Raw genomic sequence first — 20691 nt, 5'->3', positions numbered from 1 at the left:
TAGATGCTTGTTGTTCTAAGCCACCTGTCCAGTACTTTGTTGTAGCAGCCTGAACCAACCAAGACATGGAGAAACTGTTTTCCTCTGATCACCATCATATTATTATAGAAAGAAGCTTAATGGGGTTGAGTGAAAGAATGCTGAGTTTTTTACATAATCTGACTTTAAGTTGAAGAACCTGATGAGGCAGAGTTTGCAAAACAAAGGTGACAAACAGCACGCAATGCTCTCTGCTGCTTGAGGTTGAGAAACTCGGTAGAGACAGGTTGGGGCCTGCTGTGATCCTTGAGGCTGGTGACTGCGGTGCGGGCACCCTCAATGCCCGTGGCTGTGTGGTGCGCTTTCCGTCTTAGGCAGACCTGCCAGCAGGCACCCGCTAGGCCCCTGGGAAGCGCCAGGTGCGCAGATCTTGATCTGAATTCCTCTCCCTCTGCCCCACCTCTGGGCCCGCACCATCCAGGGCTCTCTGCTGGGCCTGAGGAGAGAGCAGGAAGCGGCTGGAGACCTGGCCACAAGGCTTATCTTGGCCACTTACTGTGTGACCTTAGGCAAAGTATTTAATGCCTACGAGACCCAGGTTTCCTTATCCAAAAAGTGGAGATAGCAATAAATCACAGCATTATTGGTGAGAGTAGGTAAATCACCTGCTGAGTTGTTGTTGATGTTAGACAAAGGGTGCTTGGTGATACTTTAAATTGTATCAGGCTCAGCACCTCTGTGTGTCCCTTCTCACACTTTCAAGTCATCCTGGCGACACCACTGCCTGGGACCGGCCAGCAGGGAGAGGGACAGGCCACCTGGCACCTGGCTAAGTGGAGACGCTCTCCTGACACCTATTAGCTGCTGATGAAACCAGGTCTGACTCTACCTCCGAACCGTCTGTGGGAAAGGAAGCTAAGAAAGGGTTGGCCCACCGGGTGTGGGGAAGGTGGTCAGCAGTTCAGAGAGGTGGGCTCCTTGCTCAGGGAGAGTGTAACATTGTCATCCGGTCTGGGACCCCCTTCCAGACCCGCTCTCCCCCCCCCGCCCTCCCAAAGCTCTAAGGACTGACTGGGGGTGGGGGGAGGCTCCTGGAACGCAGCAGGCCTTTTGTTTTTAGTATTGGAATTTATCGATCAGTTATCAATATTCAAACTAGGTATTTTAAAGCGATATTCAGCTAAAACTTCACATAGAAAATGAGCTGCAATGTTTATAACTCCAAATAATGCAACAAGAATACACAGACTCACACAGGAAGCGTTCTTACTGAAAATGTTGAACCTCAGTGCGCTCATGGGGAACAGACAAACCCACAGACTTCTTTGAAAAAATCTTTGCCATGGGAAGAAAGAAAAAAAGCAGAGAGACTTTCTTAGATTAAAAGATACTAAAGAAATATAATAATTAATTGCAATATGTACACCTTGATTGAGTGATTGAAAAAACTATATAAAATACTTCGGGAATAGCTGGGCGAATTTGAATGTGGCATATATTGGTCTGAAACTGTAATTTTTTTTACGTATAAAGCTGATCATGTGATTATATAGAAAATGTCTTTATTCTTGAGGAACACTGGTTGTAACAGTAAAAAGAAATGTAGAAGTGAAGTATCGTGATGTTTGCAACTTAATTTCCAGTAGTTTAGCAAAAAATGTATATACTTCTATATAATGTTTTATATACATACAGAGAGAGAGAGAGAAAACGAGTGGGCAAAACATGAACAATGATTCATCTGGATGACAAACAGGCATCATTGTACCGCCCTTTCCACTTCTCTGTAGGCTTGGAAAACTTCACTGTGACCAAGCTGAAGAAACTGTATCTGTATCCTGTGCTCTTAAAATGCTATGTGAAGATAAGTATTAGGTCCTCATTTCATTTTTCAGTTCAGTGTATTATCAGCTACCTTTGCCTGCTGTGTCATTGTGTCTTTCAACAAACATTGTTTTGTTTGGCCCCGTGGGCTCCCAAGAAGGAACTTTCACATGATAAACTTATAACCAGCTTGGCCACGCTCACGTCAGGAAGGTGTTCACGGGGTCATCTGGGCTGCTGTGTCGGAGAAGGAGCTCCGTGGCCCTGTTCTTTGTCCCCCCGACGAGGGGCCGAGTTACCGCTCCTTTTGTTGTGGTGTCTCCTCTTGCGGCAGATGTGGCCTTTGGCATTTCTCTTGCCTGCTTGATCTTTCATCCACTGCTTAACAGTGCGACTGTGTGGGCTGACGCAGATTCTTCTGCGCTTGAAGTGCAGGCTGCCGAAAAGAGAATGAAAGAAAATCACTGGTGGAAAGGACAAGCAAACACTTGGTGACTCACCGGCAGTTCCCACTTTCAGACACGGTGGATTCTTACGGACTGAACCCTGAAACTGAACACCATGAGGTCAAAGCTTTACTACGCTGTGGCCTGTGGCTCCCTGGCAGCAGAAAGTCCTAAAGGAAGAAGGAGAAGGGACTGGGGGAGGAAGAGGAGAAGGGGAGGAGGGGGGAGGAGGGGAGAAGCAGGGGGAGGTAATAAACCAAGTGAAAACAATTCTCTTTCTGGACCCCAGGCTTCATCCGACAAAACCGACTCAGCCCTCGCTGCCCGTCTCAGCCATGCCCTCCCCTCCTCAGTCAAGTTTTCTAGACCCGCTCAGCTGAGCGCCCCCTTTCCCCTCTGAGTCCCCATGGCCCTGTCCCTGGTCCCTCTCCTGGCACTTGGCTGACTCCGTCTTTTATTCGAGTACGTGCCTCAAACTCTCTCCTTTTCCTGGGGTGTCATTCTTTGAGGGAGGAGGAGTCTGCAGGTGTCTGGAGAAGGTCTCGTTCACCGTAGGAGTTCAGGAATTAGTTGTAGATACGAAGTGAAAATTGTTCAAAATAAGGACCATTTGGTTTCCAACGAAATGATCAACTGAAGTATTCTAGGTTTTTGTTAACATTTTAATGCACTATAGGTCTACACCGCATCTCAGAATTTGTCTCCTTTTTCTGTGTGAGAATCTGATTGTGGGGTGACAAACCCCATTCCCAGTTTCCAGTAACTAGAAGACTTTCTTGTTACAAAAAACATTACGACTTTTGACCCCTCATCAGATACCATCCAGTTTTTATTAAATGAATGTTGCAGATCCTGTTGGCTCCACATACGCACGAGTTCTGGGTCTGGGTAAACAGAAATCCTGTCGCGGGAAGGGTGGGGAGAGGCAGAGGGAGCTGCTCTTTCCCCAGGTGACCCTCGGGATCGTCAGCTCGTGGGGGACTCCTGAAATGGGGGGACCAGCTGGGAAAGGTTTGAATGAGCTTCGGCACAATCAAGCCAACGCAAAGGGCTGGCTGGCAGAGTCTGGCTCCATAAGCTGTGTCCGAGCAGTCAGGGGTGTGAGGAGCAGCACATGATGCAATGCCCGACGTGCTGGAGTTGCCACATCCGCTTGGAAGAGGCGGGGCATCCTAACAGAGGACAAAACCGCTGCTTCTGTAGCTCGCAAGTCTCTATCGTGCACCTGCTTATCCCCAGGAAACTTCTCTGACACTACTGTCACCAACAGTGTCCCCTGAAGATCCCAGCATGTGCTCTACTCACACACACTGGAAACGTCCAGTTTCTAGTTTTCCAGAGCACTGTCTATCTGCAAACGGCCTATGAATTTTCACTCTCCAACTACCACCAACACTATTTAGGAAGATTATATTTTAAAAACCTGATAGAATTGTGGCCGGGCATACGCTGAAGTTTGTCAAAGGACATGGTCACTTGAAGCAGCCCTCGGGAGGCACCCGAGCTGATGCATGGAGCCCCCGTGGTGGCGTGAACTCAGGAGAGGCTGCGAAAAAAGTACTCGGTCTGCTCCCTTCCCCCACGTGGCCAGCCTCTCGTGGAAATCCGTGGCCCTTCTCCCCAGAAACACACTCACACGTTCACAGCCACAAATGTCGGGGCCTTTGCGGCCCCCGCCCTGAGGGAAGTCTATCAGAGACACCTCACAAATGCTTCCTCTGTACTTCTAAGAGCCTGGTCTTGGAGCAGGGGGTCTCGAAGCTGGGTAACTTTGGCTTCCTCTGAAAAGGGGGGAAATGCACTCTAACTCTCAGAGGGTGGCGCACAGGACCCAGCCAGGGAGATGCTCCTGGACACCTGGAGTGTTGCAGACTGCTCTGACTGATTTTAGGAATTGTGTCTCTACCCCTTGTGGCTAAGGGCGAGAGACGACCTTTGGAATGCCAGCCTCAGGAGACAAAGCCTGTCTCTGGTAGCAAACGCTGCCTCAGTTCCTCTCCCTGCCCCCAGAGCTTGGTCGGAAGTCAATGACGGGTAAGACCCCTCACATTGGGGGGCAACCTAAGCCAGACTCGATCACTTGGGAGGCCTTCATGGAAGGACTGGCGTGGGGGGGGGGCTGCAACAAAGAGCAATGGACTCTCGCCCCCAGCTTTGACAATGCCTGAGTCCACATGTCTTCTGGGAGAGGTGCTTCCTGGCTCTAATCCCCTTAAGCCTGAATACCTGTTGGGGAGGGGTGCAGCTCCTTGCCTTGCTAGAGTGTGTCCTGGGGAAAAAATCTGGCATCACAAAGACTTGCTGATAAACCTGTGAAATCTGCTCTGCTAAGAGTGCTTTCATTCATATGATAAGGGTCCGAGAGGAAATGAGTTTGTCTCCCAAAGTTTCCGCAACTCTCTTCCTGATAGACACTGACTCAGACTTTGAAGCCCTCAGATCTCTTTGAAATGTGATTTACTGTTTGATCCTTGCCGCCCTGTATTCTTGTGTATTACAACCCAATAAAAGGCTATGGAGAAAGGCGCTCCAGGCCTTTTTCTCCTCAGAAAAACTGGCCACTGCTGGCCTTTGTCTCCCCTGAGAAACTGGCCACAGCCCACTCCTCCTCCCCAAACAGATCCAGCATGTCTCGGTCATTATTCATTCTCATGTCCGTGGTACCAGGGGGACTTGCGAGAGAAGTTGCCCCCAAACTGGAGGGCAGAGTCTGTTTTGTCACTGGTGCGTCCCCAGCATGTAGTATGGTACCTAATCTCGAATCAGTGACTGTGCACTGAATTCACTGGGTAAATAAGGAGGTTCCCCAGTGACTCAGGAACTCGGGGATGAGCAACAGGCCTGGGTGGCCCGCAGAGGGGCACGCTGAAGGGCTCGCTGGCAGAGTCTGGCTCCATAAGCCGCATCCGGAGCGGTCGGCGGTGTTAGGAGCAGCACGCAATGCGATGCCCGACGTGCTCGAGTTGCCATGTCCTCTTCCAACCACGTTGTCTGACAAGGTCCAGATGTGGAAAGAAGGAATTCAAGGAATCCATCTTTATGGAAGAGAATGTGGCATGCAAAGAGGGGGCGGTAATTTTGGGGGGACTGCTCTTAGTACCTTCCTTGCTGATGTTATTCATGGTCTTACGTTGTACCCTGATTCCCATAGGAACAGGCCAGGAGGAGAAAGAGGCTTGAAGTGAGTCAATGATTGACTTTGAGGAAAATTCTGAAGGGACAACTAGTTCTCCCCAGACCATTGAATCATGCCCCCCAAATTGTATAAACAAGGTGTTTATAAACCTGAGTAAGAAATTATCCCCTACTGTTCCCATATAAGAACTCATGTGATCAAAAGGTTAGGAACTCATGTGATCAAAAGGTGTGATCAAAATGGTAGGATTGTTAGACACCTGTATTTCAGGTTCATTGATTTGCATAATTCCAATGAAGTTGTACAAAATAATTCCTTGACCAGAGAACAAAATCCCCCCTAATGAAATAGCCCCTGAATGGTCCTGGCTGGTGTAGCTCAGTGGATCGAGCATGGGCCTGTGAACCACAACCCCAGGTCACATGCCTGGGTTGCAGGCTGGTTCCCAGCAGGGGATGCACAAGAAGCAACCGTACATTGATATTTCTCTCCCTCTCTCTTTCCCTTCCCTTCTAAAGATAAATAAAAAAGAAAAGAAAGAAATACCTCCTGAATGTCTAAAAGTTGTTGGAGTAACAGCCCCTCCTTTACTTTGAATAGGAATATATACCAATTAGAATTAGGCAAAGAAATAAGAGAAGCTGGTTAGCTATTACAAACTAAGTATGTAGAAACAATTACCAGGGAGTCAGAGTCCATATTACACAGAGAAACATCTTAGACAGAAAAGATACATAGCTAAGTTAGACATCACCAAGGCCTTATAATAATTTCCTATAACCTCTACTCAATCTAGCGTATCCTTTTGCCCCGTGACAAATTCTGAGCACTTTAATAAACAACAAGGCATTCAAACTCTGTACTTACAGCTACTTCTAATAGTCTGATTCCAGGTAGAAAATTTCATGCTTCACCTAACCACAAATGTTAATCACTGCCCAAAATGAAAATATAAAACCTGCTTGTACTTGCAATAAACGGAAGAGAGCTTCACTGTCCTGAGTCATGTTGTGGTCCATCTCCCACGGCCGCTGCCTTACCCACCTTTCAGCAGCCCCTGGACCCAGCTGCGGCTGGAGCGCGGCAGCGAGTGGGGGAGCACTGCATGGTGGGTCCCACCATCGCTCATGCGAGACCGGGAAGGGCACAGTGCTCCAGACCAAGCTGTTCACTAGCTGCATGCCACTGGGCGAAAGGACACAGCCAGCGCCATTTGCGATTGTGGCATCATTTGCCCAGCAGGCCTGTGACCTTGGTTACACGTGACGGTCACTTTACTTTTCTGGGCTTACGTCCCCAGGAGTGGAAATGGCTGGAAGCAGGAACAGGACTGACCTCTCCCTACAGCCACAGGCGGAGGATAACATCGGAGCAAACTGCAGCCTCAGTTCCCCGCCGGCAGCCAGGGGCCATGCAGCAGCAACCCCACCCTTTGTAAATCCGATTTAACCCGATAGAAGCCCAAAGCCCCCACCCCTCAGTGCTGGTGTCTCTCTCCCCACCACGCCCTTCTCTTCTTTTGGAGAGTGAACGAAATCTTTACTCTCTGCACTTTCTTCTCCTTATGAATTCGTTCACAGCCTGCATCCCCGACCCCCCAACACCTGGTGCACTCTGTGAGCTCCCTGTCACATCTTCCTCCTGAGGGATGTGGCTCACATGTGCCTTCCTCACGGGCATTGACGTCAGCATCCAGATTTGCAAAACGCCAATGCATTTCAGATTCTGCCATCTCCATGGAGACACCAAGTACACCTAAGTCTACAGTTTCAATGACCAAGCCAAGGGTGGAGGTGGGACAGAGTGAGAGGGTTCACCACGAGCCGACAGCCCTGGATGGAGAGCAAAGGAAGGTGTCTGTGCTTGATGGCACGTGGCAGTTGTGACAGGTGCAGTAGCCTCTGCACTTCTGTTTGACCTCACACACACCCTGGATGAATTCAGGAGTGAAAAGGACACCGCCCCACACGCTTGCTGGGAAAACTTACTGCCGGAGCCAAGACATAGAACAGTCACCTTCTGGTTTTATGTTTGTTTGTTTTTCACTCAGAAAGTCCATTGTTTTCTTTGGGAAATTTGTGCGCCTTGCTCAGTGACTGAAGGCGAGTAGCCCTGATCTCAGCCCTGTGGTGAGGGCAGCAGGGGGTGAGGGGGGTCTGGACACCCTAGTTCAGGTACAGGGAACCAGCATCACCCCGAGAGGTGGGGGGGTGCAGTGTGGACTGTCCCCTCCCCGCTTCAGTGAACATTTGCATGTGGTGTATCAGGCGGAGCCTTTCCGCGAAATGATCACTGTTCAGGTATGGACCTCCCGGAGGACCGACCAACACTCACATGACGGCTGCCAAGTCACAGTCCCCATCAGCTCTCTGGATGCGACAGACATTCACTCTCTCCAGAAGCCTTCGGGAGATATGCTGGGAGACCTCGGTGCAGCAGCTGGAGGCAATGGGAAGTATGGCTAAAAGAAGAAAAGAAGAAAAATGTTAAATTTACAGTTTAAGGGACGACGGCCCAGTTCTCATCTTAGAGATTCCGGAGAAACCCAAGGTTAATCCTCTCGAGCCTGTGCTGATGGACGGCTTCCTGCATGCAGCCCCGGAGCAGACACGCGTCTGCCTCCCAGAACTGACCCTGTGTTTGCGGAGATAAAACTAAGAACACGCACGGAGCGCGTGGAGAGATGGAAAAATGCTCCAGACCACAACGCTAGTCGGGGAGTCCAGACCGACTGGATAAAAGACGGAAGAAGCGAGGCTCACTCAGTCCCTCAGAGAGCGAGCACATGGCCCCTGCAGCAGGTTTGAAAGTTTCCCACCTGGGAAGGACTTGGCTGAATCCTGAAGGGTTCACACGGGTGGAGAAAACTCGAGACTCACCCAGACTAAGTGCACAGTCAAGAGTTTGACATACGCTCCGACCGGGGTGGCTCAGTGGATTGGGCAACGGCCCCGCAAAGAGAAAGTTTGCCAGGTTCGATTCCCAGTCAGGGCGCGTGCCTAAGTTTCAGGTTTGGTCCCTGGGCTGGGCGTGTATGAAAGTTCTGAGATAGGGAAGCATGAAGTACATTTCAGGTGCATCTAAGGTGTAGAGAAAATAGACCCCTCTGTCTGGATTGAGTGGCTAGGAAGATGAGGGATGTAGACTGTTGTTCAAAAGACAGAGGACACGCCACTGAGACCTTACATGTCAGTCTCAGAGGGTTAGCTTTTATGGAATGGAGAGCATTAAAGATCAGAGAAAGGAGGAGGGTTTTAGGAAAATCCACATTGCAGTGATAAAGCAAGATGGATTAATGGATTAAAATGGGAGGGACGGGGGCAGGAACTCGAGCTAGGAGGGGTTCCTGTCACCCAGAGGTAAGGGGATGAGGGCAACACCAACGTAAAAGGAAATCTCACCCCTACTGAGTGTGTTCCTGCAAATTCCCACCTGACACAGGCACTTGGCATTTTCCTACAGTTCCAGTTTCACCAATACATAGGAAATTAAAGAAAAAAATGTAGGAATTAGAATCAAGAGGTTGCAGGTGGCAGCATGATCATTTCAAACAGATGTTAGCCCCTGAGTGAGGAGTTAACAGAGGGGCTTCAGCTGCTTGGTGCTGTCAGCTGTAAGCAACAGTCACCTGCCCCGGGGAGAGGAGGGCAGCTCCGTGTCCCTGCCTGGCCCACGACGACCTCAGGCCCCCGCACAGCTGTGGGCAGAGAGCAGCCGAATATGAAGAGAGACTCTGTGTGACTCACTCTCTGGGCACCAGAACTTTCCATTGCCGTTCCTCCCTTTATCTGTTCATTTAATTATTCAATAAATGTTTAAACCAAGCAGTTACAGGCACCATACTCATCGCTGGGAGATACATAAATAAATAAAATAATACGTCGCTGTCCTTAAGAGGCCGGAGTAGTGGAGACAGATTTGGAACTAAATCCTTCTGAAATTACTGTGTCGGCCCATGCTAATTGTACATCAGATGTTTGGCCCCCCTGAAAGGTTCCTGCAAGCCATAGAGACAGGTGCAGAGGTGCTCACTAGAGCAAAACCTTAGAGACCATCAGCATGTCTGCCTGTGGATAAATAACTAATGGTCCATCTGAATGGAGGAAAGGATGAGGTTGGTATATAGATGCTCATGTATGTGAACCCCATAATTTATTGTGAAGTGAGGAAAGCAAATCTCAGTATGAGAACTATAAATGATTCAATTTTTATTAAAAAATGTGCACAGACACACTGAAGAAAAGGAGAGGGAATAGATAGCCCCAGATTTATAAGCAAAGACTTCTTCTAGAAAGGGGACAGATTTTCAACTGGCCTGTAAGCTGGGCCCAAATAAGGTCCTACCCTGGACTCTTTGGAACCCTGGGATAACAGCATGAAGGACGTTTTTTCTTTTCCTTGATATGGAGACATGGTCACAGCACTTCCCACAGCATGGACGCTGGAGTGGCCAGGGGGGTCTTCCTGAAGGGGGTGGGTAATTTTAGGGGCCACAGAGACACGCTGAGAGGCATCGCTGCACTGTAGTTGCGCTTACAGAGACAGACAACCAGGTTAGATTCCTGGCTCGGCCACGTACGAGCCGATGTTGGGTGAGCTACTTAACTCTCTGTCCCAGTTCCTTTATTTGGAATGTCGTCTAGGAGGGGAATGGCACCTACCCAACAGGATTGAGTTTGTGCACAAAAGTGCTTAGAACAGAGGTGACAAAACGTAAGCACTCAATAAATGGAAATGAGCAAACAAAAACATCTGTATGGAGGCCAATGTGCAGCACAGTCCCCGCCCCGTGGCAGGCATCCAGGTGTCTATTCAGTGCTTGGGGCATGTGTCGATTTATTGCCCCTCCGCTTCAAATTCAGCCCTAATTGCCAATATTTAAAATACTACTTTTCCTTCTCCAGCTGTCATATTACACTTTGTCGGGAGAGGGCACTAGAGAGGCGTTGCCTGAAGAAAGGCTTCCCGGAGCTCTTCAAAGCGCGCGCGTTCTGCGGCAGCTTCTCTAGCACCGGGCTCTGCGGGAGCGCAGCGGGCGGCAGCGCCCCCCTCCGGTCAGATACCTGATAACTTCCCCCTGCAAACTGGAGGGCTGACCCAGTGATTATTTTTTGCCTTTCAGGGGAGCTGTGGCTGTGCCCTCTCCCAGCTCTGGATCTCAGTTGAGCAGCAGAGGGGTGCAGGGTCTTCTTGAAAACCCCGTCTCAGTCCTAGGAATCTCAATATGAGCACTTCTTTCCAGCCTAGTCCTTGGTATAGTTAATAATTTGTTACATTGAACTTTCCCTGTTCAAATTATTCTCTAGTTTCTTCCTTGATAGGACTCTGATTGATAGTGAATGAATCAATGAAACTGTAATGTTCCAAATTGTTCTGGGATGTTTGTGTGTTGTCTATAAAATAAATGATGCAAAATTTTATGACATAATTGTGTGTGTTGAACAGGTATACTGTTATGATTAAATAAAATGATTAATTTATATAAATTTTTAATTCCGGTTGACATTTAATATTATTTATATTAGTTTCAGATGTACAGAATCATAGTTAGAACAATTAATTTTTTAAACAATATGTGGACTGTGGTCCTATTTATTTTTTAAAAAATAAGTATGGATATAAATGGGTTCATATTTGTAAATTCACAGAGGAAGTTCTGGAAGGACACACAAGGAACCCAGAAGAGTTATTAACTTAGGGGAGGGGAGAGAGATTTAAAAAATGGAGAAGAAGTGCATTCGTCTTTTTAAATCTATATTTTATATTTAAAATTTTCATGCTAACAATGATTGAACAGCCACTATGTACCAGACACGTTCTGTATAGTCTCATTTAATCATGAAAATAACCAGGTAAGAGATGACTGTTATTTCTATATTACCGATCAGAAAACTGGAGCTCAGAGTAATTAAGCAACTTCCCACATTCTGACTTGGCCTTCGGGAGGTCAAAGCCCACCCAGACTCTTCCTAGTTGAGAATTCCAACATTCCTCAAACTTGCCCTTTCATTGACCTCTGGGGAGGGGCTCATGGATGTGCTCTCAGGGTTCCTGAGCTCTGCAGACCCTTCCTAAATTTAAGTGTGTCATTTTAGGGATAATCTTTAAATAGACAGGTTCTGGGCCTTCTGGAAGGCCATCTTAAAAGAACACGTTCGGAACATTTGAATGGCACTTGTTTGCGTTAGTGTTGTTACCCAGCCACTCCCTGCCTTAACTGTCCCAGGCCACTCAGAAGAGGACACAGCGGATTCGCAAGGCATTCACGCTGAGGGCGGGCCAAATTATAGCCCCGAGGCTCAACCAGAACAAAGTGGTGGGAAAAAACACCTCTTATTCTGAAGTGGCAGTACATGCCCGTCAAACTCCAAACCCGCACCTGGAGAATCAGCTCTGTATGCGTGTTTGGAAAGGTGATTTGTGTTTCGCCAAACAGCATTATTATATTAAGTTCATGTTACCTGTACGTCTTCCTGGCTTTGTAGCTGTGTTTTCATTTACACTTTAAATTGATTTTGATTTTATAATTCCAGAAGAGAGAGATATATGTATACAATTTTACTTTAATACATCAAGTAATATAGTAAAATAATTTAAAAGTCATCATTGAGAATTTTAAAAAATGGCTTCTTTCTAGGGGGCTCACATGTGACTCAAGTTTGAGAAGATTGCTGTTAATCACTCTGCCTCTGGACATAACAAAGGGCATTTTTAAAAGCCCTGGACTACATTATAGATATGACGACTGGGGTTTTTTTTAAACCGAAATCGAGACCCTTCGTCTAACTGTGCTGTTGAGGAACGCAGGACATACTGTTTTCACTAAAGGGCACACCTAGGGGGAACCGAAGGGCAGGTCACCTCTCGGGGACCACTCCTGCAGACAGAGAGAGTCCCCACGGTGCAGAACAACTTCCAGGCACAAATGTACAGCCTGGGGAGCCCTCCCTGGGAAGTCTGCTTCGATTAAAGCAAGCAAGAGACAGTTCTCTCTTACACAGGCTGCAGGCAGCAAGTCTCTAGCGAGTGCCTGTGTGATCAGGAGCCATGCCAATCTGAGAAGGTAGGTCGTCGGTCAGAAGGAAGCCAGTTTGGGACTCAGTGCAGCCAAATCCCCAGCTTGCATCTGGCGGACATGGCCTGGCCCACGAAGCCCCACCAGGGCTGTCCAGCCTGTGACAGGCAGGCCGCATGCAGCCCAGGATGGCTGTGAACACCGCCCGACACAAAATCGTAAACTTACTTAAAACATTATGAGATTTTGTTTTGTGATTATGTGTTGCAATGTATTTAATGTGTGGCCCCCCAAAACTCTTCTTCTTCCAGTGGGGCCCAGAGATGCCAAAAGTTTGGACAACCCTGCGTGCGGCTTTTAAGTCTGGCTCAGGGCCGCAGGGAGTGGATGATAGACTTTTTTATGGTCTTGATATTGAGTTCTGGGAGCCAGTCGCCATGCCAGCAGGGGGGTTGTGTGCCCTCTTTCCTATGGGCAGACTCCAAGGCTTTTGTTTGCTGCTTCCTAATTTGTGCAGAACACTTTGGGAATGCCAGTCTCTGCTGGCTACCCTATCCAGGTGGTCACTGCAGGGACCAGTAAGAAAACTGAACTGTCAATACCTGGAAGGACAAAATGTATTTCCCAGAGTCCCGAACTGGCACAGACCACTTCCCTATTCCCTCCCCTGGCCTGCAACAATGATCAAGGTCACCTGCCCTTCTTTCCCTGCACTTCTCGGTCTTCCCGGCCTCCCTCCCCACTCTGTCTGGTCCCCAGCCCTATCCAGCTGGGGTCCCCAAGAGCCTCCCCAGGGTCCTGGAACACAGACACTGAGAGTCTGCTGGGGACAGCAGAGGGTGGCCCTCTCACTTCCACAGCTGTGCTCAGGCCTATTCTCATGCATTTTAACCCCAAAGCACTCATTTTCTAAAGGGTGGAGAGTTGGGTCTTCTCACATAATGTAAAGTTCCTCTGGCCCAAAGGGCCTTAGGAAAAGCCCCAAAACTAACCCAAAAGACTATGGTTGGGTCTCCTCAGCTCCCTTTCTCTCCTTCATCACTGACTGTTCTTTTCCAAACAAGGAGGAATCTGTTGGCTGGCCCCTGTCTCAGCCTGGACTCAGTCCCAGGAACTTGGCCCGGGACCTGGCAGGACCTCCTCCACTGCCTGCCCCTCCGCCCTCCCTTCCCTGCCCCACCTCCTGGTCCTGCAGGCAGGTGGATTTGCGTTGCCAAAAGGCCCTAGTTTAGATAAAGCCTTAGCAGGTAGACCTTTGAGAAACAGTGAAAGTGAGTCCTAAAATTCCAATGGTGAATTTTTCTAAAGAATATTACAGAAACATAAAATGAAATACTCTGTTCTCTGTCTTGATCTAATGGATTGACAGAAATCCATTTTATGTTTTAAATGGAAGAGATTTCCAGATTTTTCCCGGGTTCGGTAATATAAACCCAGGTCCCTGGTACACCACCCTGGCCCCTACACAAACGCCTCGGGCCCTAGGCAGTTCTGGGGATGCCAGCGGCTCCAGAGAGGCGCCAAGGCTGGTCTGCTCCCGACGGTCCCCACCCAGTACCTGGGACCGTGGCTGCCAGACCCGCTTTCTCAAGAGCAGATTTAAACTCCAATTTGTACATGTGTTTGTGTGAGTAGGTGATTGTGAAATTGGTCTGTGTTTAAAAGTCGGCTTAAATTTTTTAAAAAAAGCAGACCAATATTTCATCTCTGTTCTGGATTTAGAGAACCTTTTCAGGGTAAAGTTTTAGAAAAAAAGATGGGGAGGAAAGAGTCGACTCAGTTTGGTGTTACGCCCCTGAGTTCAGGGTTTTCTGAATAAGCAGGAAGCTTCCTCGGGCCCACATGCAGTTACAGTGAATATTGGCAGCTCACAAGTTTCGTTCTCTGTGATGCAATTTGTACAGGTCAGTCTCCTATATCCTGCACCTCTTTTTAAGGTCGGATGGAAGTTCAGGTTTTCAGTAGCCAAAGGGCTGACTTTGTCCAGAAAACTTGCCATTTACCCAACCCCAACCCAGAAGGTCAAGTCCGTCTTTCTTCCAGGAGCGTGCACACCCGTGTCCAGTCAGTTCAGCGGGTTAGGGCGAGGGGAGACAGATGCATCACAGAGCCTCCCGCCCTACCTCTCCCGGGGGTGTCTAAGTTGCTGCCACCAGAAAAGGAAACACAGCCCAAACTCGCACCCCTACAGAAGGAACTCGTCAACCAGGCAGCGAATCACTGGTACTTCTGTTCAGATGAGGTCCCTTCCCAAAAATGCCTGGAGATCAGGAATTTAAACTTTTGCCATTATCCTGTAAGTCACTGTTAACTCCTATCTGAAGACTGAAATTCCTGCTCCAAATTGCTAGCAGCCCCGCCTCACCTTGGGAGGCAGGCCCCCCACTTCCCCTGGAGGCTGAGAAGCAGGCACCCCCACTTACCTTCTGAAGGGTAAAGAGCGACACAGGCAGCCAAGGCCGCGAGAGCCAGTCCCGCCTGCTGCATTCCTGCCTGTCGCCCGGGCTCAGGCTCTCACGCAGCGCAGGTGAGGCTGTACGGTCAGGAAGTGAGGCTAAAGTCTTCCCGGGGTGCAGAGAAAGAGCCTGAGGAAAAAGGCCTGCAAACCCCGCCCCCCGGAGGTACTGGGGCACCTATTTCTCAAGTTTGTTTCCTGGAGAACAGGCTCTTTCTTGACACGGGACCTGTCTGGCCACAGGGGACTGTCAGTGGCCATCTGACAGCTGGTGATGTCATTGTGAGTTGGGGATATGCTTCAGGTCACTTGGAAAGCATTAAAAAAATAAAATAGCTGTCTACAAGAATTTTCCCATGGACCCATGAGTCAGAATTTTGGAGTAGGAGGCCAGTAATTTGAATTTTTAAAAAAGCTGGTTGGAACATTGTCCTGATGCCAAGGTTGTGGTCAAGGCATAAACAAGAACCCCCCGCCCCAGATCTTTGGCGTTGAGAACAATCTCCTCTCAGCCTGTGTGATGTCTGACTTGTGGGGAGCAGCTTCATGGAGCAGGGCAGAGCCAGGAAGGATTCTCATACTCAGAACACTTCACGGCAGGCTCTGAGCTACAATTTTTTAAATACAGTATGCTGTTCTCTTCTGATTACAAAATTATATCCAGTCCCCTGGAGAAAATTTGCAGTGTGCAAAAACAGTATAAAGAAGGAGAGTGTTTGAATATCCAGAAAAAAAGCTTTCTTAACCCTTTGGCACATATTCCTTTAGTCTTCTTTCTAGGCAGATCTAGATTCATTGCACCGACCTTTATCAGGGACCTATTGTGTTGTGTTAGGTGCAAGGTGTTGTGTCAGACAAGTGGCTGCAAAGGGGCGGCAGTCCCTCTGAAGACAGGACAAGAAGGCAAGTCCTAGTGATAAACCCTGGTCGGCGGCCACGCAGGGAAGCACAGGTTCAGGGTTCTCGCAGCAGGGCTGCTGCACCTGGTCCACGGGTGAACCGGTTCTCACACGTGCTTTTGCATTGCTGCCTAGTTTAGTATTTCACAGCACAAAGGTTTTGTGCTGTATTGAGTGCACCTCTTAAGACTGAACTTTTAGACTGTGGATTCTTTCCCTATTATAAATAATTCGGCAATGCCTCACTCACAGAATTCAAACCTTTACATTCATTCTTTAGAATAAATTTTGGAAAGGAGAATTGCGAAGTTAAAGGGCAGGAATATTCCACAAAAGCCCGGATCTCCTGGTTGCGGCTCTGGTCTGGTTGCTCTGCCTGGACCATCTTCCCAGCCCCTCCCGTCCCAGCTAGAAAGCTCCTACTCATCCCTTAGGGCACGACTCCGGGGTCACTCTGAGCACCCCTGGCCCGCCTTCTTCACCCCCTGGCTGGGGCTGCCCTCTGTCCTCACTGCACCCTGAGAGCAGGAAGCTCTTCCAGTTGGCTTTGCCTCCCCGGGGGGCCATTCAGGCGGGACCCATGGGTGCCCCACTCCTGGGTGCGAGTGAGGGGAGCACGGCCACCGGGCCAGGGGCCCTGCACCCACCGCCTGTGTCTTCGTGAACTCCTGTCCTGACCAAAAATGTCCTCGTCAAGTGTTTATGTGAATGTGAAATACAATATTCATTCACATTAACGTGTATTTATCACAGTGTGTTGTTATGTGAGAATATGAAAGTCATCTGTAACCACATAGCCAGTCAAATGTGAACTCCTCTTGAACACTCGGATGTCTGTCCTTCTGGAAGTTTCTTTTCTCTGTACGTTCTGCTTACACACAGAGAGTCATGTGACCCTCACTGTGACTTCGGTTTTTAGTGAAAGGGTCGGGAACAGTCCTCCACGGCATGGCCACACCTGTTGAGCTGCGCTGTCTTTTCTCTGGCAAGGGACTCATAGCGTTTGCGATTTTGCTGTGGTGTAGTCACTTAATTGTCTCCGCTGCTGAATGTTTAGGTAGTTTGGTTGTATCCCTTTTCTGGTGTTTATCATTACTATTGAAATCAGTCGCTTTGTTCACTCGTCTAAACATTATTTTTTAATTCTTAGAAGTGGAACTTCTCAATGCATATGCCCAATGAAATCTCTTTCATATGTATTGCCACGTTATCTCACACTATTACAAGTGTCCCTGTGTGTGCCTTTATCCACCAATCGAGGGGCTCAGTGAGGGAGGGACCTTCATCTTATTCATCGTTACACAGCCAATGCCTAGCTCAGTGCTCCGCAAGCGCTGGATGCTTAGTGGTTGTTGAATGAACAAGGAATTGGGTTATTCAAACAAACAGGCCTTCATCACACGGGCCAAATCTTACCAATGTGGTCACAGAAGTCTACAGTGATAATCCCCTGGCCTCTTCTGAATATTTGTAGCCTGACCGGTAATAATATTTTATATGTCCATTTCTCAGTAGAAATGGTTTCCTATACCACACACAAAGCCCCCCCCCCCCCAAATTATACACTGAGTTTCCCTTAAAGCATGGAGAATGGTTAGATATAAAACTACGTAGCACCAGGGGATTTATAGGCTTGAAACAAGAGCCAAGGGGAGTGTGCATCTGATATTTCAGAAATCTGTGTTCTTTAGAAACAGGGTGGAACTTCTCGCAGTTGAGACGTCTTTCGGGAGAGCCAAGCCGGGTCCCTGCCCTTGCCGTGTTCCTCACTTACTCTCTTCGGCTAAGTGTGCGATGGGGTTGGGCCCAGGGAATGCCAAAGTCAACAGAGGAAAGTGCAGGACTTATCTCAGCAAACAGAGTTTGAACCTGGAGCCAGGGTAGGGAATTTCCCTCTACTCAATTCTTATTCCTGGTGAACACTGTGGTTTCCTTCCCAGACTTAAATTCGCAATTCTTCCTTTTTAGGACTCATGCTTTTCAGACGTAGCAATAACCCAAACTCGCCCCAGGGCCATTGCTACCGGTTTTACGGTGATGCTGAAGCCCAGGAGTTCAGAAACTTGCCTAAGATTAGTAACTAAATGGGGAATTGGCGGGGGAGAAGATCATTTCAAGCTAGTAAAGCACAGAGAACACCAGCAGGAAAATCTGAAAAAGAAAAGCAGGAAAGGGCCTGGTTGGTGTGGCTCAGTGGATGGAGCACAGGCTTGTGAAGCAAAGGGTCACTGGTTTGATTCCCAGTCAGGGCACATGCTTGCATTGAGGACCAGGTCCCCAGTGGGGGACACATGAGAGGCAACCACACATTGATGTTTCTCTCCTGCTCTTTCTCCTTCCTGTCCCCTCTCTCTAAAAATAAATAAATAAAATATGAAAAAAAGAAAAGCAGGAAAGGATCTTTTTATGTAAAACACACTGTGTGTCTACTGTTGACACCAGACACAGATGCACACATGCACAAGCTGTGACGTTTGTGTGAGCTGAACACACAGGAAAGTTAGCATTTCACATCAGGGAAAGCGGTGAGTATCCACGAATGGCTTAGAAATGCCTGGTGAGCCATGTGGGCAAAATAAGCAGAAGTCTTAAATCCCACATGTATTAAATATTTAATATAAAGAATTAAAATATAAAATTATCCAGAAGAAATATGGAAGCTTTTTTTTTTTTTTAATATTTTATTATTTATTTGGGGGAAGTGGGGGAGGAGAGGGGAGAAAACTCTCCTTTGGAAATATGGAAGCTTTTGTAAGTTTTAAAGCAGGATGGAGTTTCTAACAGAAGCCATAAAGAAAAGAATGAAAAATCTGTTCATATGGAAAAAGTGAAACTTCATGGAAATACATGGGAAAAAATCTCACTGAAATGCAAATAGCAAACAGCCGTGTGTGTATGTGTGTGTGCATGTGTGTGGTGAGGGTGGGGGCACATTTGTAAGACCATGAAGGGCTGCTATACAAAGAGGTAATACCAGTAAGGAAGTGTTCAATGACTCATCAGAAAAAAGGTGCTATGGATATAAATGGAACTAAAAAGGCTTATAGATATTCCTCAATGCTCAACTGTATTGAAGTTAGCAAAACAAAGTGAGATGTGTTCTCACCTATCAGACCGTCAAAGGTCAAACTGTTTCACGTTACATAGCGGTGTTAGTGACTACTTACTCACATGTGGTTAGTAGGAACGCAAATTGGTGCTGCGTCCCAGAGGGTAAATGTGGAAATACCTGTCAATTCAACAGGAATACGTCCTTTGACTTCAGAGTCGCACTATTGGAATTTACACCACAGACGCGGAGACATGTGTGCAGAGATGTAAGTTTGAGACCTCTTTGTATAGCAGTCCTTCATGGTCTTACAAATGTGCCCCCACCCTCACCACACACATGCACACACACATACACACACGGCTGTTTGCTATTTGCATTTCAGTGAGATTTTTTCCCATGTATTTCCATGAAGTTTCACTTTTTCCATATGAACAGATTTTTCATTCTTTTCTTTATAGCTTCTGTTAGAAAGTCCATCCTGCTCTAAAACTTACAAAAGCTTCCATATTTCTTCTGGATAATTTTATATTTTAATTCTTTATATTAAATATTTAATACATGTGGGATTTAAGACTTCTGCTTATTTTGCCCACATGGCTCACCAGGCATTTCTAAGCCATTCGTGGATACTCACCGCTTTCCCTGATGTGAAATGCTAACTTTCCTGTGTGTTCAGCTCACACGAACATCACAGCTTCTGCATGTGTGCATCTGTGTCTGGTGTCAACAGTAGCATTGTTTCCAATAGAAGATTGTTAAAAACAACCCACATATCCATCAACAGAGTGTCAAAGAAGTAACCTGTGGCGTACCTGCACAATGGACTATAATTTAACAGTAAAAAGGGGTAGCAGTGTGTTGTCTGCGAGGGAAAAGACAAAATGGGGTGCAAAGCAGTGGAGACACACACAGACCTGCACACAGTCCCTCCCTCTGGTTCCCTCCGCACACCTGGCGCCCAGCCTTGCCAGCCATTTACCTGCGGGGAGTAAAGGATGAAACCACAGCACTGAAGGAGACTTTGTCTGGCTCTTCTAAAAGCAACCTCAGCTGGAAAATGTTCCATCTTCTTTCTAAATCATACAGACTTCTAAAATATCTCACACACTCCCTCACTGTCCGTGGCTGTTTAACCATATACCTAGATCTCCATAGATCTGTAGCCATAATGTATGTCTACACTCAGACAGATGTATGAAAGTGCTTGTTATGCACAGACGATTTCTGGAATGTTGAAGCACAAATTTTTACTGGGTTTGCCTCTGACAAGGGGGAAGGTCTGGGGTGGTGGAAAAATCTTTTCATTGTTTATACCTTTAATGGTTGGAATTTTTACTAATGACATTTGTTTCCTATTGCTGGATTACAAATTAGCAAAACTTAATGACTTAAAACAACATCTTTTTATTAGCTCACAGTTTCTATGGGTCAGGAGTCCAGTGTGGCTTACCTGTCCTGCTCAGGATCTCAGGAGGCTGTAGAGTCAGCCGGGGCTGTGGGGCCACCTGAGGCCGGGGCTGGGCAAGCTCACCTGGTGGCTGACCCTCATTTCCTCACTGCTGAACTCAGGGCGGCTTGCTCTCCAAGACTGGCAAGAGGGCCCGCTCCTGATCCTCCTTCAGAGGGCTCGCCTGTTTTGGTCGGGTCCACCCAGGATAATCTCCCTTTTATCGAAGTCAAGTTCAGGGACTTCATTCCATCTGCAAAATCCTTTTACCTTTGCTATATTCTATCAGCTATTAGGGAGTCCTGTGGCCCCCCTGCAGTCACGGCGAGGCCCTCCCACAGCGGCCGGAGACCAGGAAGTGAAGTCAGCGGGGCCTCCTTAGAGCTCCTGTCCACCACGCCGGTATCACCAACTGTGAAGCCACTGTGACCACTGCAG

At 47.8% G+C, this 20691-nt stretch overlaps 1 protein-coding gene across 1 annotated transcript; it reads right to left on the bottom strand.

The window, feature by feature from the left end:
* Nucleotides 1-1233: 1233 nt before the first annotated feature.
* On the bottom strand, nt 1234-14954 carry CCL28 (C-C motif chemokine ligand 28). The gene is made up of 3 exons (XM_037164427.2): nt 14824-14954; nt 7720-7846; nt 1234-2239 (listed from the first exon to the last, which is right to left on the bottom strand). The coding sequence occupies exons 1-3, from the start codon at nt 14885-14887 to the stop codon at nt 2029-2031; spliced, it is 402 nt and encodes a 133-aa protein (XP_037020322.2). The 5' UTR covers nt 14888-14954; the 3' UTR covers nt 1234-2028.
* Between the last annotated feature and the right edge of the window lie 5737 nt (nt 14955-20691).

This window comes from Artibeus jamaicensis, unplaced genomic scaffold (genome assembly GCF_021234435.1).
Source record: "Artibeus jamaicensis isolate MK-2021 breed Jamaican fruit bat unplaced genomic scaffold, CSHL_Jam_final scaffold_369, whole genome shotgun sequence".
NCBI lineage: Eukaryota > Metazoa > Chordata > Mammalia > Chiroptera > Phyllostomidae > Artibeus > Artibeus jamaicensis.
Note: the sequence above shows the minus strand (reverse complement) of the source record. Positions and strands in the feature narration are given on the sequence as shown.